The sequence below is a fragment of the Barbus barbus genome, assembly GCF_936440315.1.
Source record: "Barbus barbus genome assembly, chromosome: 22".
Taxonomy (NCBI): domain Eukaryota; kingdom Metazoa; phylum Chordata; class Actinopteri; order Cypriniformes; family Cyprinidae; genus Barbus; species Barbus barbus.
In genome coordinates, this window is record NC_136750.1 from 3,950,693 (window position 1) to 3,965,289 (window position 14,597).

Sequence of the window (14,597 nt, forward strand, 5' to 3'; positions counted from 1 at the left end):
AATTACTTATGAAACATATAGCACACCTCTCCTCAATATGCCGCATGATTTGACATCTCATTCATGGGTCTGTGACAAACGGTGCGGGAGGAGTAGCGAACCGAAGTTTTGTCCAGAAGAAGAATAAGAAGAAGCAGAATAATAAGTATGCAAGATAACAATAGTGATGCCTTGCCTTTGGCAAGCATCACTAATAATAAGCTTTCTCAAGCCAACCTAATAATGGCCAGAAAAATACCATAAAAAATGGTAGCTTGGCCATTTGGGCGGCCCAGCTGCTTGGCCAACACATAAAAAATCTGCAGTCTTGTTGTGCTACACAAAAGGGGCGATAAATCCTTTCAAATATTCATTAAATTAAACCACATGTTTTTCTGATAGCTAAACACACTAATAAGATAAGACAACATGCTGAGCAAAACTCTCTTGCAAACAACTTTCCATAAACAACTTTCCATAAAGGTTTTTCCATACCTTTATGGAAAAACAACTTTCCATAAAGGTAACAGTTCACGGTAATCGAAGTGCCCCTTGTGGCAATGTTAAGATTGCAACACGTATGTCTAATGAAACGTGGAATTGACTGAGTAGCAAGAAGAGTTTGCATTTATACATTTGCATGGAGTGTTTTTTATGATTGTTTTAGTTGTGTCACACTGTACCACTCGCTCACACAATATTACAATTGATATGTTATACGTGGTATATAAATCACAATCATCTGAGTAAGTTTGTACATGCACTCTTAAAAATAAACGGTAATTTATTGGCATCTATGTTTCTATTAAGGACATTTACACCCATGGAACATTTCACCATTTCGGTGAAAAAAGATTTCTTAGATTTAAAAGAAAAGTTTTTTACACAAAGAAAATAAATGGTTCTTTTAAGAACTGTTCCCAGAAAGGTTCTTTGGAGAACCCAAAATGGTTCTTCTACTGCACTGCAGTTAACTCCCCCTTTGGAACCTTTTTTTTTTTAAGAGTTTAACATAAAAAAAAGCTGGAACCAATTAAGTTTTTTTTTTTTTTTTTTCAAGAATTGATGCTACTGGTGGAATAAGCACTCTATCAAACCAATTCCAGCACGGAGAGATTTCTGCTGATCCAACAAGTGAAAGCAAACAAGATTAAGGAAAGGGAACAATGATAGATCGAGCGCATTCCATTTGAATTCAATTACCTTTAAAGCGGACAGAGAGCTCACCGATTAACCCACGGTTTACGTAACCACTCAGGATTTTATCTGCTAAAATGGTCCATCAGACAGCAGAGAACATTAGAAATGGGACAGCAGAGGGACAGGATAATAAACATTGTTCCAGGTACATGAAAATCCCCATGAACTGTACACTGTAAAAAGAACACGCTGATATTTAAAAATCTTTCACTTTCTGAATTACTAGTCTAAAAACAGCAGATCGCACAAAACAGTGGAGAACAATTGGATGAGCGACGGAGAGTCTTGAAACATATCCAACTGACTAAAATAGCTCTACTAGACATTCAGCAGTGACGGAAATTTGCACACTCCAACAGTCCAAAGAACAGAAAACTGAGCCTAAACCTTTAACCAGCAAAGCGTCTGATGTTTCGCCAAATCAATAATAAAACACTCATAAATAATGAGAGGAAATCAATAAATAAATAATAGCATTTTGGATTAAATGGAGCTTTTCCAGCATTAGCATAACATGGTGAAACCCTTTCAGCCCCTGAATGGATCAATTAAAAACAATAACCTTAAATAAACCTAATTTGATAGTGATCAGCATGTGTATCAGACCTGAAGATCAACCTCAAACACACATTCCTACATTTCTCCCCTCGTTCCCTTCACCTCCATTTTCAATCTCACCTGTGCTCTCTTCCTCCTCTCATGCACATTATCCAGGAGCGCGGATCTTCTTTTACATGCTCTGCTGGGGCCATCCAAGCATCTTTCAAAGTCATGCTGTCTAGACACTCTTGAGGTCTCTAGTAGTCTAGAACCTTCATGCAAGTGGTACTTGCTCCTCTTCTTGCGTCCCAGTTTGGCTACATCTGGTCTGTGCTGCTCGGGACCCTCGATAGCCTTGGGTTCAGAGAGTTCCTGGATCTTGGGTCTCTTAAAAAGGTTGTGGAGAGACAGCAACACCAGTGTGCACACCACATACATGTTGGCGCTGACTAAGAGAGTCACAAATAGGTCTAACAACACATTCAGTCAGAGAAAGAGATGGAGTATCCTTTAAAAGTTTTTCCGGCTGATCCCGTTTCAGGGTCAGTGCAAGCAGAGAACACTATCTTCTGGTTGAAGTTACATTCGTGATATCAGCTCTACTGCACTGCCCTGTGTAATGGTGAGATTCTGTCAAAGTGAAGTCCAAAAAGCAACCAGAAAGTTTGGAATAAAGTCCACCAGCAATAGTTGCCTGGCTTCTTTTCCCACCAGTTCTTCGCTGTATTCACACATGCTACGTGTTCAGAACATGTTATTCAGACACCCCAGAGCTCGACTTCTTCTAATGCTCATTTAGGCTGATAATCTGTCCGTGATCTGATCAGCAAATGAGATGGCTGCTCTCATCTCCCATTCTGAGGCAGGATGAGGGAGGGCCGACTAATGCACACCTGCTTTTAAACCCCACAAAGCCATTTTAACCTACCTGGACACATCTATAAAGACACACACTGATAAACAAATTCATGTAAGCCAATGCAAACACACGCAAACTTGTGGAATAATAAATGACTAGTTTGCTAATCACGAATAGCTTCTGAATGTCGGGTCATTATCCGTCACGTCTCCATGCCTCCTCTTTGGAGAACTTCCAGTGTTCACCTGGATAACAATACAAGTGTATTCCAGAGAAATCTGAGTAATCATTAATCTCTTCATCAAAACTGAATCATAACCTCTACTGGCACAAGCTGATATCCAACAAATCTTTGCCTCCTCTTGCGTCACTAATGGTTTTATTGTATTTTTTTACGGTCGCTGGATTGCAGGAATAAAACTCCCTCGGTCATAACACCTGGTATTATAGTCCTTATCCCAGTTTGTGGTCCATACGACTGGGCAAACTCCAAAACTGTCGCAGTCCGGCCGCTTCTGTGCTGCGAGTGAAGTCCCACACCTCTGCTGAATGAGAAAATGTTTCACTCTTTCCTCCCTTTTCTCATGGTGTCCATCTGTCACTGCAGTACAGAGAGCTTAGCGTCTCTCAGCGATGATGTAACAACTGTTTGCATCTATGCAAAAAGAAGAAAATCAACTTTATGTGTGGATAAAGAAGCCCGTCTGTGATTGGTCGTTGCCATGGTGAGATGACCTTGTCGAACTGCATCTTACAAACCCGTCCATCACGCTTCTGACAATAAACAGAAAATAATATAGAAGTGGGCAACTTAGGGAATGGCTCACAGTGAGAGCTGACAGTGTCGATGTTGAAGGCTGAATTATGATTTGTAGTCAGAAAAGATCACTGAAGCCTTGTTCTGGAGGTTCAGGATAAACAAAATGGTGTCACATTCTCTGCATGTGCGCAGACAAACAAAAGACCGTCTTCTGGTTCATTACCCTTTTTAGGGGCCTGTCTGTAACATACTTCAGACCAAGAACAAACAACAATAGTGCCTGTTCTAACCAAAGTAACCAATAAAGTAGTCAGTGCCCAAAAGACTAAATGGCATATTACACATTTTATAAAAAATAAGCTTGGTATAAATGGCAGTATAAATGTAGGAAAAACTTTAACATTGCAAATAATTTCACTGCAGAGGAATGCATTTTTTTTTATAGAGCAAGGGTGTCCGATCCTATTCCTGAAGGGACAATACTCAAGAATTTAGCTACAACACACTTGGCTGAAAGTTTCTTGTGAGTCTAAAGACCTTGATTACTTTATAAAAATATAAAATTAGGTTGTTACAATTTTTACAGATGTTACTGTTTTTGATAATGAACATTTACATTAGCATCCTAACTCAATCTACTAATCCTAACTCAAGACACTGTCAAATGTGCATTCCTATTAAAAAAAGAAAAGAAAAAGAAAAAGCGTAATATTAATATTGCAGCCTGCACTGCAAACTGTGCTGAAGATACGCGTCAAAGTCAGGCAACACAAACCAGTTTCATGATAATATCACTCATTAGAACATGCAGAATCTAAGGCCCCGTTTACACTGTCAGTTAAATGTGACCCAATTCCGATTTTTTGCTCATATGTGACACAGATCGGATCTGTTCTATGACAGTGCAAACAGGAAAAAAAACGCATGCATTCGGATTCAGACCTCATTCATATGTGGAAATAAATCGGATATAAATCGGATATGTGCCAATGCGACTGTCAGGTAAACAGGCAGATCAGCCCTGCGTTCCATTTGGAAGGGCTCATCCGTATGCCCTAACCCCTTCAAAGGGTTCTCCCTCCGGAGTGAGAGCTTCGAATGGTTGAAGGGAGTAGGGGACCAAACAACTGTTTCTTGAAGTGCCCCTCTGCGTCCTCATCCCGTGCCCACACGTAGTCAACATGGAAAGAATCAGCGCAAAGGATCATGGGAGCCCGAAGTGTCCATCAGTTGTACCCTTCGAAATCCTTCATTCCGAAGGGCCCTTTGAAGTGGCTAGTTTTGAGCACTTCAGTTTGGAACGACCCTTCAATATGGCGGCCATGATTGTTTTCACTCCGAAGTGCCCTTCGGAGGGTGATATCTCACCCTGCTGCTGTCTCACCCTCCGAAGTGCCCTTCGGAGGGTGAGACAGCAGCAGCCCTACTCTCCTCTCAGGATCAGTGGGACCCCTGTGGAGAGGGTGAGTAGCTTCAAGTACCTCGGTGTAAACATCTCCGAGAACCTGACTTGGACTACACACATCCAATCACAGGTTAAGAAAGCCAGGCAAAGACTGTACCATCTGCGACAGCTGAGGAAATTCAGGGTCTCACCAGCAATCCTGAAAACTTTCTATTCAGGGACCATAGAAAGTGTATTGACTCAGTGCATCTCAGTGTGGTATGGAAACAGCTCCAATCAGGACTGCAAAGCACTACAGAGAGTTGTGCGCTTAGCTGAGCGCATCTCAGGGTCTGCTCTCCCCTCTCTGCAGGACATCTACCTCAAACGCTGCAAAAGTAGAGCTGTTAAAATCATCAAGGACTCTAATCACCCTGGTAACCGTCTATTCACTTTGCTTCCATCTGGTAAGCGCTTCCGTAGCCTGATGGCAAAAACTGAGAGACTTAGGAGGAGCTTCTTCCCCCAGGCCATCAGGCTCCTAAACTCTAACTCTGTGTCATAATATCACTTGACTCCATGTAATATCACCATATCAACAAGTTATTCATTCATCATTTTTTCTCCATGTAAATATCATATATCAATAAGCTATTCATAATTTTTCTCTACCTCATATTGCTGCTATTCAAATACCCTGTACAACTTTTTGCACATTATTTTTTGCACATTCCTCTCATTACTATCTGTCAACAACATACTGACCTGCACATTTATATTTATATTTTTTATCCTATCTTATTTTATCTTATCTTTTATTTTATGTTTGTACTTCTTCTTAATATTTGTATACTTTATAATTGCACTGTCCTTGGAGCGGACCTGACCTACATTTCACTGCTGGTTATACTCTGTATAATTGTGTATGTGACAAATAAAACTCTTGAATCTTGAAATATCCCGTTTGGAACGCACTGCGGATTTTCTGAGGCATCGCGTTTTGTACGTCATTATAACTGCGACAATTTAGTACTTCGCCGCAGTTTAATGACGTCATATGGGATAAATTTCTGCAAAATGAAAGAAATGAAATGTTCTGACCATAAAGTGTAGTTTAAAACCATAATTAATGGCTTTCAATTAGCAGCAAAAATCTGCCTTTAAACTTGAAAGAAATAAAAATGTCAAACTTATCGTGATAATTATTTTTTGGCCATATCTCCCAGCCCCAGTTGGAGCGGTTATAGAGCAGTGAAAGCTGTCTGTGATCAAATCAAATAAAGGTACAATCAGATCACGGTTATAAAAAGATAGGCATGCAGGTGAAATCATAAAAACAAAGATGTGGCAACACTAGAACCTTACTAAGATAAAACTTGACTTATCTAGATGACAAAGCACGAAAAAGGTCCCCAAAAGGCCACCTTACAAGAAAACAACCACAATACAATTCAACTGGAAACTACATGGGGTGTCCTCCGTAACATTATACTGTACATTAGAACAGCATTGCATTAAAAATGAATTACTTCAGAATCTATATATTCAAGGGGTCATCAGATGCCCATTTTCCACAAGTTGATATGATTCTTTAGGGTCTTAATGAAAAGTCTATAACATACTTTGGTTAAAATTTCTCAATGGCAGTTTAAAAACACATTTACCCTGTCAAAATCAGCTCTGTTTTCATCAAGCCCTTTTAGTCCATGTTGCTTTAAATGCTAATGAGCTCTGCTGACCCCGCCAGTCTCTTCCGTGGAGTGACGAGCAAACTTTAAACTTCAGCTGTGAAACTGGCAAACTAGCACATTATTAGGTAAGGCGATTTGCAAATATTCATAAAAAAATACCTTGTACTCACTTCTTCTGTAGATGAAGCTGGATCACGAATGATTTGAGCGAACAGACGCATTTAGGCAGATCGGGGATCGACACAGTCTTCAGCGGCTCAGATGTCGGGAGTAAACGACAACTGCTATATTCATTATTATATCCAACAACAAAACAGCTCAATCACTTAATCTGAGACATCATGTCTTCCCCTGAACTGGAGTCGACACAATGGCGGACTGATGACAGCTCACTCAGGGCGGGTCTAAGGTAAAACGGCCTTGTCAATCAACTATCGTGGGAGCGGACTGTAAAGAACTACGTTATTCTGACAGGAATCTCAGAACAGCCTGATTTGAGAAAGGGGATTTTAAAATAGGGATTTAAAAAAAAAAAACACTGGGTGGATTTATCATTATAGGATGGATGTGTACACACACTTCCAACACACATTTATGTTCTAACAACTTGTAAAGTGAATTCTGCATCCAAATCTACGCAGAATTAGATTGCCAAATGACAAAGTTTGTTTTTATTTCAAAATAAAATGAGATTTCAGATGTTATTATATACAACATGCAAACTGTTAGAAATATCTGCCATGTTGTTGTTCAATTTTTCCAAGATTCCAAAAGCAAACGACTTTTAATGGATGTTTGTAGTCACTGTTATGCATATTATGTGATAAGTGAGCTGATAAAGGCAATAAACTTGAAATTATAACCACAGGTAACCACAAAGACTCCAGCGTTGCTATGAATAAAACAATACAATTGCAATAAGGTGGATATCAGAGTATGGCAGTATAAACAGACGGCCTCAATGTCTTGACAAGTCTTCACAATGATGTTCCAAACATGTTTGAATTTTTCTCCTGATTGAAAAAGTAAAAATCTGGAAGAACTAAACATGCACATACTCCATGCAATTACAATGAACAGGCCACCTTTGACAATTACAGTGGTGTTTTATATCCTTTTTGAAGTTTGAAGGCTTCAGTCTTTATTGTAATAGCTTGGAAAGTAAAGGCCAGTGCATGCTTCAGAGTTCCACTGAAGTACATCATACAGTTTTAGAAGATCAAAGTCTAGGCAAAAATGACTCTGAAAAGTTAGATTTTTCTATCATTTGGTTTTTGATTATGAATCAAATGAAGTGGCGTTTTGAATGTTTTAGGTATGGATAAAGTGTCTAATACTCACCACTATATATACTTGCATGCTTTTTATTCTAAGACATTTTCCCTGTCTATATATCTGTTGCATTTTTAAAGGAGTGAATCACCCAAATATCAAAAAGTTTGTTTGTTGGGTAAGTAATGGTCAGAATTTGTGTGACGGTGGTGAGTATTTGGACACTTTAGCCTCACTTAAAAGATTCAAAAATTCAAAATTTGATTACAAATGATTTTGCCTAGATTTTTATCCAAGAGATGTTGCATGAAGGTAATTCTCCTTAAGTTCACAAAGATATCGTAGTAGATTATCCACAGATGTAGATAATCACAAACAATGAACTAACTTTCAACAACTAGAAAGTGTCACAACACTCCTGTCTTTATTTGAAACAATATATCTAGACTACATGTTTTGCTAAAAGATGTGCTTGTGCTTTCATTCCTTAAAAAATGCAAACTGCTTCATTATTTTGTTATCTAATGAAATGAAAACATACATGAAATGCATTTTTAATGTTCACTTCAAATGCTTTTTGTGTAACTAGTTCTTTGCACAAGACAAATATTTGCACAAAGCTTTCAGTGGAATTTCACTGTTATCTCAATCTATCAATGAATTATAAAGTGTATGGGTGTAGGTGCCACGCAAACACCCAGGTTTATGACTCCTAGTTAAGAGGCTAAACCGAACAGGACCACATCAGTTAATTAAATCTTTCATGCAATGCATTTTAATGTCCAAACGCACTGCAACTGTAGGTCTTTGCACAAGACAAATATTTGCACAAAACTTTCAGTGGAATTCCACTGTTATCTTAATCTTTCAATTAATTATTAAGTGTATGTGTGCAGGTGTCATGCAAACACCCAAGTATGCAACTTCTAGTTAAGACGCTAAACCAAACACGACCACCTCAGTTAAGCAGCTTACATCAGAAAATTTTCAGCAAAGTGAGCAGTGGGATTAGGAAAAGCTGACAGCTGCCACCACTCTCATTCAAGCCCTTCACAATTAATGCAACAAGACAGTAAGTTCAGAAAGGGAAAGTCAGCAGAGACTTGCACAACCTTTCTGTGTGTCTCCAGGCAGCGATGCATTTAGTTTTGCTGTCACACAATGCCCTCAGTGTGTGCTATTTCTGAAGCAAATTACAGAGTAACAGAAAAGGGTGGGGAACCTCAAAATTACAGGCTTAATGTCCACTAATGTATGATGCAATACCTCAGCTTTCATCTTTTTGTTGGAGAAAAAGCATGTGTGCATACATTTCCAAGGAACTGGTTTCTTCTGAGAATACTGGTCTGGGGAACATAGGTCAGAAAAGTGAGGATCAGTGTAAACTTGAAAAGTTAAACAGTGGAAACACAGGTTTGACCCAACCTACTGGCAATGAGCAGGGACCTCATGAGTGAGTCAGAGTCTCCTACAGGCGTATATGTACAAGCATGTGGTGAGACGGCCATGCTCTGGGTGTCTGACATCTGTTGCACACGTTGTGCTTTACAAAAGCAGCCAGTAAAGTTTACTTCAGGCTGGAGGATACAAAAAGAAAGACAAATAAATCAAAGCCTCTTAACCAGAAGAATGAGTATTTTAGGCTGTTAAAACTCAAATACATGGCTTATAAGAAGAAGTTTATTTGTTAAACTAGGCCTAATTAATCTGATTTTCTCACAGAAATCTTTCTTTGGCACATTGAAGAGACCAGCCCATAAACACAGAGAGATTGTGGAGCACAGCACCATCTGTTGGTCTGAGCTGTTTCTTGGATAGAGGACAGTCTCTGATTCAGTGCAATTATGTAACATGAAGTCTTCCTTGTGTTGCCAGTATAAAGAGGGTGTGACAGGGTGTCTCAGGGAATTCAGTTGTTTATGCAGTTCAGCTAACGTATAATTAGGGAAAAGAAAATGATGGTAATACGCAACACAGGATATTCCTTAATTATATGGCTATACAAAATGAAGGTGATACTGTGAGTGGTGTCACTCGTTATCTTCTTAAAATCGTAATTTTAAAGGCAGTCATGCAATAATATTTGTTAGTTGATGTCAAGCAATGACAGCAGTGTCTTAAAGTATGATGTGTATTCTTAATCTAAAAGTAGCTTTTTTTTAAAGCAACAATTTTGTAATTTGTCTATTATTATACACACCATTTACTGTATGAGCTCATATCAATGGGAAGCTGCATAGAATATTTGTGTATTAAACAAATTAACGTCACGCCACAAGTGAACTGCAAAAAAGCTATAATGCTAATCTCAAACATTTTGATAAATTTAGAATGATCTCTATGGGTGTAACGGTACACAAACATGAGCGTTCATTATGTACCGTACCTCAATTTGAGCTCACAGTTCAGTACAACAAGAGAAAAAAAATATGCAGACTGAACTGAAACACCTGTACCATTTTTTTTCAGTAGGAATGTGTGTACTGTTACACCCCTAGTGGACACATTTGATAAAAATAATTTTCATACAGACCAATGAATATTTCAGACTGAGAAGAACCAATTCAAGTCAAAAGATTCACTCAGATCATGGTTTCTCTACACAACAGCAGTATTGGAATTACCTTGATGCGCTTCATTTGCCTGAGGACATGACAGACATCAAGTCTGACAGCAATCAAGTGACAGTTTCCACCTCAACAAACACACACACAGTTCTGAGGAATGTACTTAAGGGCATATTTGGGAATCATAGAATACAAACTGGACAACATGTCTACGTATGACAGTATCACACCCCATCAAACAAAAGAAAGAACCGTACGAATAAGAGTGCCATCTACAATGCACTGTAATGGAAGTTGTGCAATTGTAGCATGTATGGTTAATTTTGGTTATTATAAAAAGTCTCTTTGTAGAGCAGAGATGTCCAAATCAGGGTGCGCACACCAAAGCTGGCCCATGATGACCTTTGCTTTGGCCCACCAAAAAAATAAAAAATAAAAACAAGGGCAAAAACATGCCATTAAAGCATATCTATTTAATTAATTAATTTATTTTGCATTGAAATGTAAAAAAAAAAAGAGTATAATTGAATTTAATAAAAACAATTTTCAATTTACAAAAACAATTATTTATATTTTGAATTATTTAAAAAATGTTAGAAATGTCATACATTTTAATATAATATGATATTTAGGATATAATGCAACATTTACGTTTAGCTTTTGGCCCCTTGATCAAGTTTTGTCCCTTTGTATTCAAAAGTTTAGGCACCTCTGTTGATGCACTCTTCAAAAATTTGTATTTTTGTCACATGCAGTGTAGAGGAGCGTTCAAGATGCAATCTTGCATTCAGTTTATCCTTTAACAAAAAATGCACAGCAATTTTTTTTTCTTTTCAGAAATCACACCTGCTGTTTTTCCAAGTCTCCTGAATAATAATAATAAAAAAAAAATTAATGATAATCTTTTGAGCTGTAAACTGGAGTCTGTGAAAAAAAAGAAAGAAATAAAAAAGGATTTGTTTAATGCTATTAAATCATTAACCCCCGGTTTCACAGACAAGGCTTAAGCTAGTCCTGGACTAAAATGCATGTTAGAACTGAAAACTGGTTGCACTGACGTATCTTAAAATTTGTCAGTCTTATTGTTTTGTCTCAAGAGGCACACCAGTAATGTTTTTTTCTAAGGCATGTTTATAAAAGCTAATTAAATGCCTTAATTGAACTAAGATTTAATCCTGGCTTAGACTAAGCCCTGTCTGTGAAACCGGGCCTTAGACTTTTTTGCCTTTTAATTAAATCACCCAATTCATTGATCTGACATTCAAGAACTGCACATTGAACAGTCCATAGTTACAGTAAGATCAAGATTATGAGGGAATAACTTCCATTTTGGTTTGTTTCTAAAACAAATCCATCCTATTGCTTCAGAAAAAAAAAAAAATACATCTGAGGTTTAACAGCATGAACGTGAGTATTACTTATTTTCATTTTTGGATGAACTTCCCCCAGGCATAAACAACTGGACCGGTTACATTACACACTGTCCTCCTGTCAAAGATTCATCAGATCAGCATTCACATGATAACTTGCACTCTACAACTCCAGCCACTCTCTAACCAAAGAAGTTAAGCACTAGAAGTGTCCCACAGCCTTTTCTTTTTTCAAAAGCCAGTCTAAAATAACTCAACTGATATGACTTGTCTAAACTGACCTGATGACTAGTTCACTGATTTACCATTGAAACACTCACTCGATGAAAACATAGTTTAGCTTATATTTTAAGTTTTAAACACATATAATGGAATTACCATAACTGTTTAGACTAGACAAAATACAGCTGACTTCTTTAAAGTCATTCACCGTCTCTCATTCGAGAAAACGCAAGCAAATATTTTAAACAGGATGTTTAGTTTATGATTCAGAGTTTGCATTAGCTACTGTCTAAAAAAAATAATTGGTTAAAACTGCGACAGTTGCACATGTCTTCCACTTGTTTGTCATAAAGTCGTCATGGTTTTGTAATGTAGCGGTTTAATATAATGTAAAGTATATAGAAGTGAAAGAATGTGCTTACGTCTCAAACTCCTTCCTCCGCCCTGTTTGCTTCTTAACCCGTTTCCTTCTAGTTTTATTCCACTCTTCTTCTGTCCGTCTGTTGAAAAGCAGTGTATTATCTCACAGTTGGAAGAGTTTAAAGTTTTGTAGTCTCTGGTGAAGTGAAGATAAACACGCCTGAGTGAAACATGCAGCACGAGACGCGCGCGCAGAGACGCAAAAGCTCCTCCTGTTCAAGCAAAGGACAAATGATCCCGTTTCCATCCTATTAGACTACAGGCACATCTAAAAAAATTAGAATATCGTGAAAAAGTTTTTTTTTCTTGTAACTTATTTCAAAACGTGAAACTTTCATATATTTTATATTCATTACACGTAAAGTAAAACATTTTTTTTTAATTGTTTTAATTTTGATGATTAGAGCTTACAGCCCATGAAAGTAAAAAAAATCAGTATCTCAAAATATTAGAATATTTACATTTGAGTTTCAATTAATGACCATCCCTACAGTATAAATTCAGTGTACCACAATAATGGAGAAGACTGCTGACTTGGCAATGATCCAGAAGACGAACATTGACGCCCTCCACAAAGAGGGTAAGTCACAGAGGGTCATTACTGAAAGATGTGGCTGTTTACAGAGTGCTGTATCAAAGCATATTAAATGCAAAGTTGACTGGAAGGAAGAATTTGGGTAGGAAAAGGTGCACAAGCAACAGGGATGACCGCAAGCTTGAGAATACTGTCAAGCAAAGCTGACTCAAACACCTGGGAGAGCTTCACAAGGAGTGAACTTGAAGCTGGAGTCAGTGCATCAAGAGTCACCACGCTCAGACATCTTCAGGAAAAGGGCTACCAAGCCACTTCTGAACCAGAGACAACATCAGAAGCGCCTTACCTGGGCTGTGGAGAAAAAGAACTGGACTGTTGCTCATTGGTCCATAGAGAATCTATGGGGTATTGTCAAGAGGAAGATGAGAGACACCAGACCCAATAATGCAGATGACCTGAAGGCCGCTATCAAAGCAACCTGGGCTTCCATTACACCGGAGCAGTGCCACAGACTGATTGCATCCATGCCACGCCGCATTGATGCAGTAATTCATGCAGAAGGAGGCCCAACCAAGTATTGAGTGCATAGAAATTAACATACTTTTCAGAAGCCTGACATTCCTGTTTAAAATATCCTTTTTTTATTGATCTTATGTAATATTCTAATTTTCTGAGACACTGAATTTTGGGTTTTCATTATCTGTAAGCCATAATCATCAAAATTTCAAGAAATAAAGGCTTGAAATATTTCACTCTATGTGTAATGAATCTATATAATATATGGGTTTCACTTTCTGAAATGAGTGACAAATATATTGACCTTTTTCACGATATTCAAATTTTTTTGAGATGTACCTGTAGAGACCACAGGCCACTGTTCAGCCTTCATTAACTCAAACTCTCAGTCAGCCCTCCTGATGTTAACAAGACGTGTAATAATACACACTACACAAGAACTTTCATTATAGATAGGATAAATTAGAATCAACAAGTAAAAATTTGTTCAAAGATGCTATGTTTTACACAACATGTTTGCGGATCAATTTTAAAAAGGCATGTTGTTGGACACCCTTTCTTTCAGTAGAGTACAATTTATGCTTTTACATCCACACTGTTTAATAAGATTCCTGTATAGCTAAATGCAGAATACACATGCACAATGCATGGGGTATACAGCTGAGTCTGTAAAAAAAAATCTGAGATTGAGAATCGAATCTTATTTAAACCTGAAAATAAACAGTTTTTAGTGATTTCAAAAATAGTAGAGAAAAAGTTATGATTTAAAATAAATAATATAAAATTGGTAGGCTAGTAAATAAGAAAAGAAAGCAATATAGATAATATATAATTTTTCACTGGTTCTCAGACTTTTGACCTTATTGTACATCACGTCAACAAACATGTATACTAATTATTTAGTGTATTATAAAAGCAATTATCTTCATTTTCACAAGTGCCTACTCCACTTTAAAGAGTTGTCTCAGGGGTTTAAACTGAACTGTAAACCAATAAAAATCATTAACCATGAGAGATTAATCCCATTTTACACCTAAGGATTATAGAAACATTTGAATAACCAAATCTTTGGGATGTTTTCATACAGCAATCTTATATAAGATCGACTCATCATATCACTAATTCATTAACGAAAACATTGATTAATCATAATCATCAAACCTGATTTATGGCTGAAATTAGTTCAAGCTGCGAGAAGAACAACTTATGAAACATTCCCATTGCAGCACATTGAATTAACTAGTTTACATACAAATGGAAACATCTTAAAGAAATCATTCGC

At 37.5% G+C, this 14,597-nt stretch overlaps 1 protein-coding gene across 4 annotated transcripts in view; it reads right to left on the reverse strand.

The window, feature by feature from the left end:
- The window catches only part of LOC306888356 (kinesin-like protein KIFC3), a 46,014-nt gene extending 33,561 nt beyond the window's left edge, over nucleotides 1-12,453 (reverse strand). For 2 of the 4 annotated variants that reach the window (XM_079446584.1, XM_079446583.1), the window contains exon 1: nucleotides 1,858-2,488. In XM_079446584.1, the coding sequence (XP_079302710.1) occupies nucleotides 1,858-2,157 (300 nt within the window). In that variant the 5' untranslated portion in view covers nucleotides 2,158-2,488. Of the gene's footprint in view, nucleotides 1-1,857; nucleotides 2,489-12,266 lie in introns of those variants that run through there. The other 2 variants (XM_079446589.1, XM_079446580.1) reach the window with 2 other exon arrangements.
- Nucleotides 12,454-14,597: the final 2,144 nt, after the last annotated feature.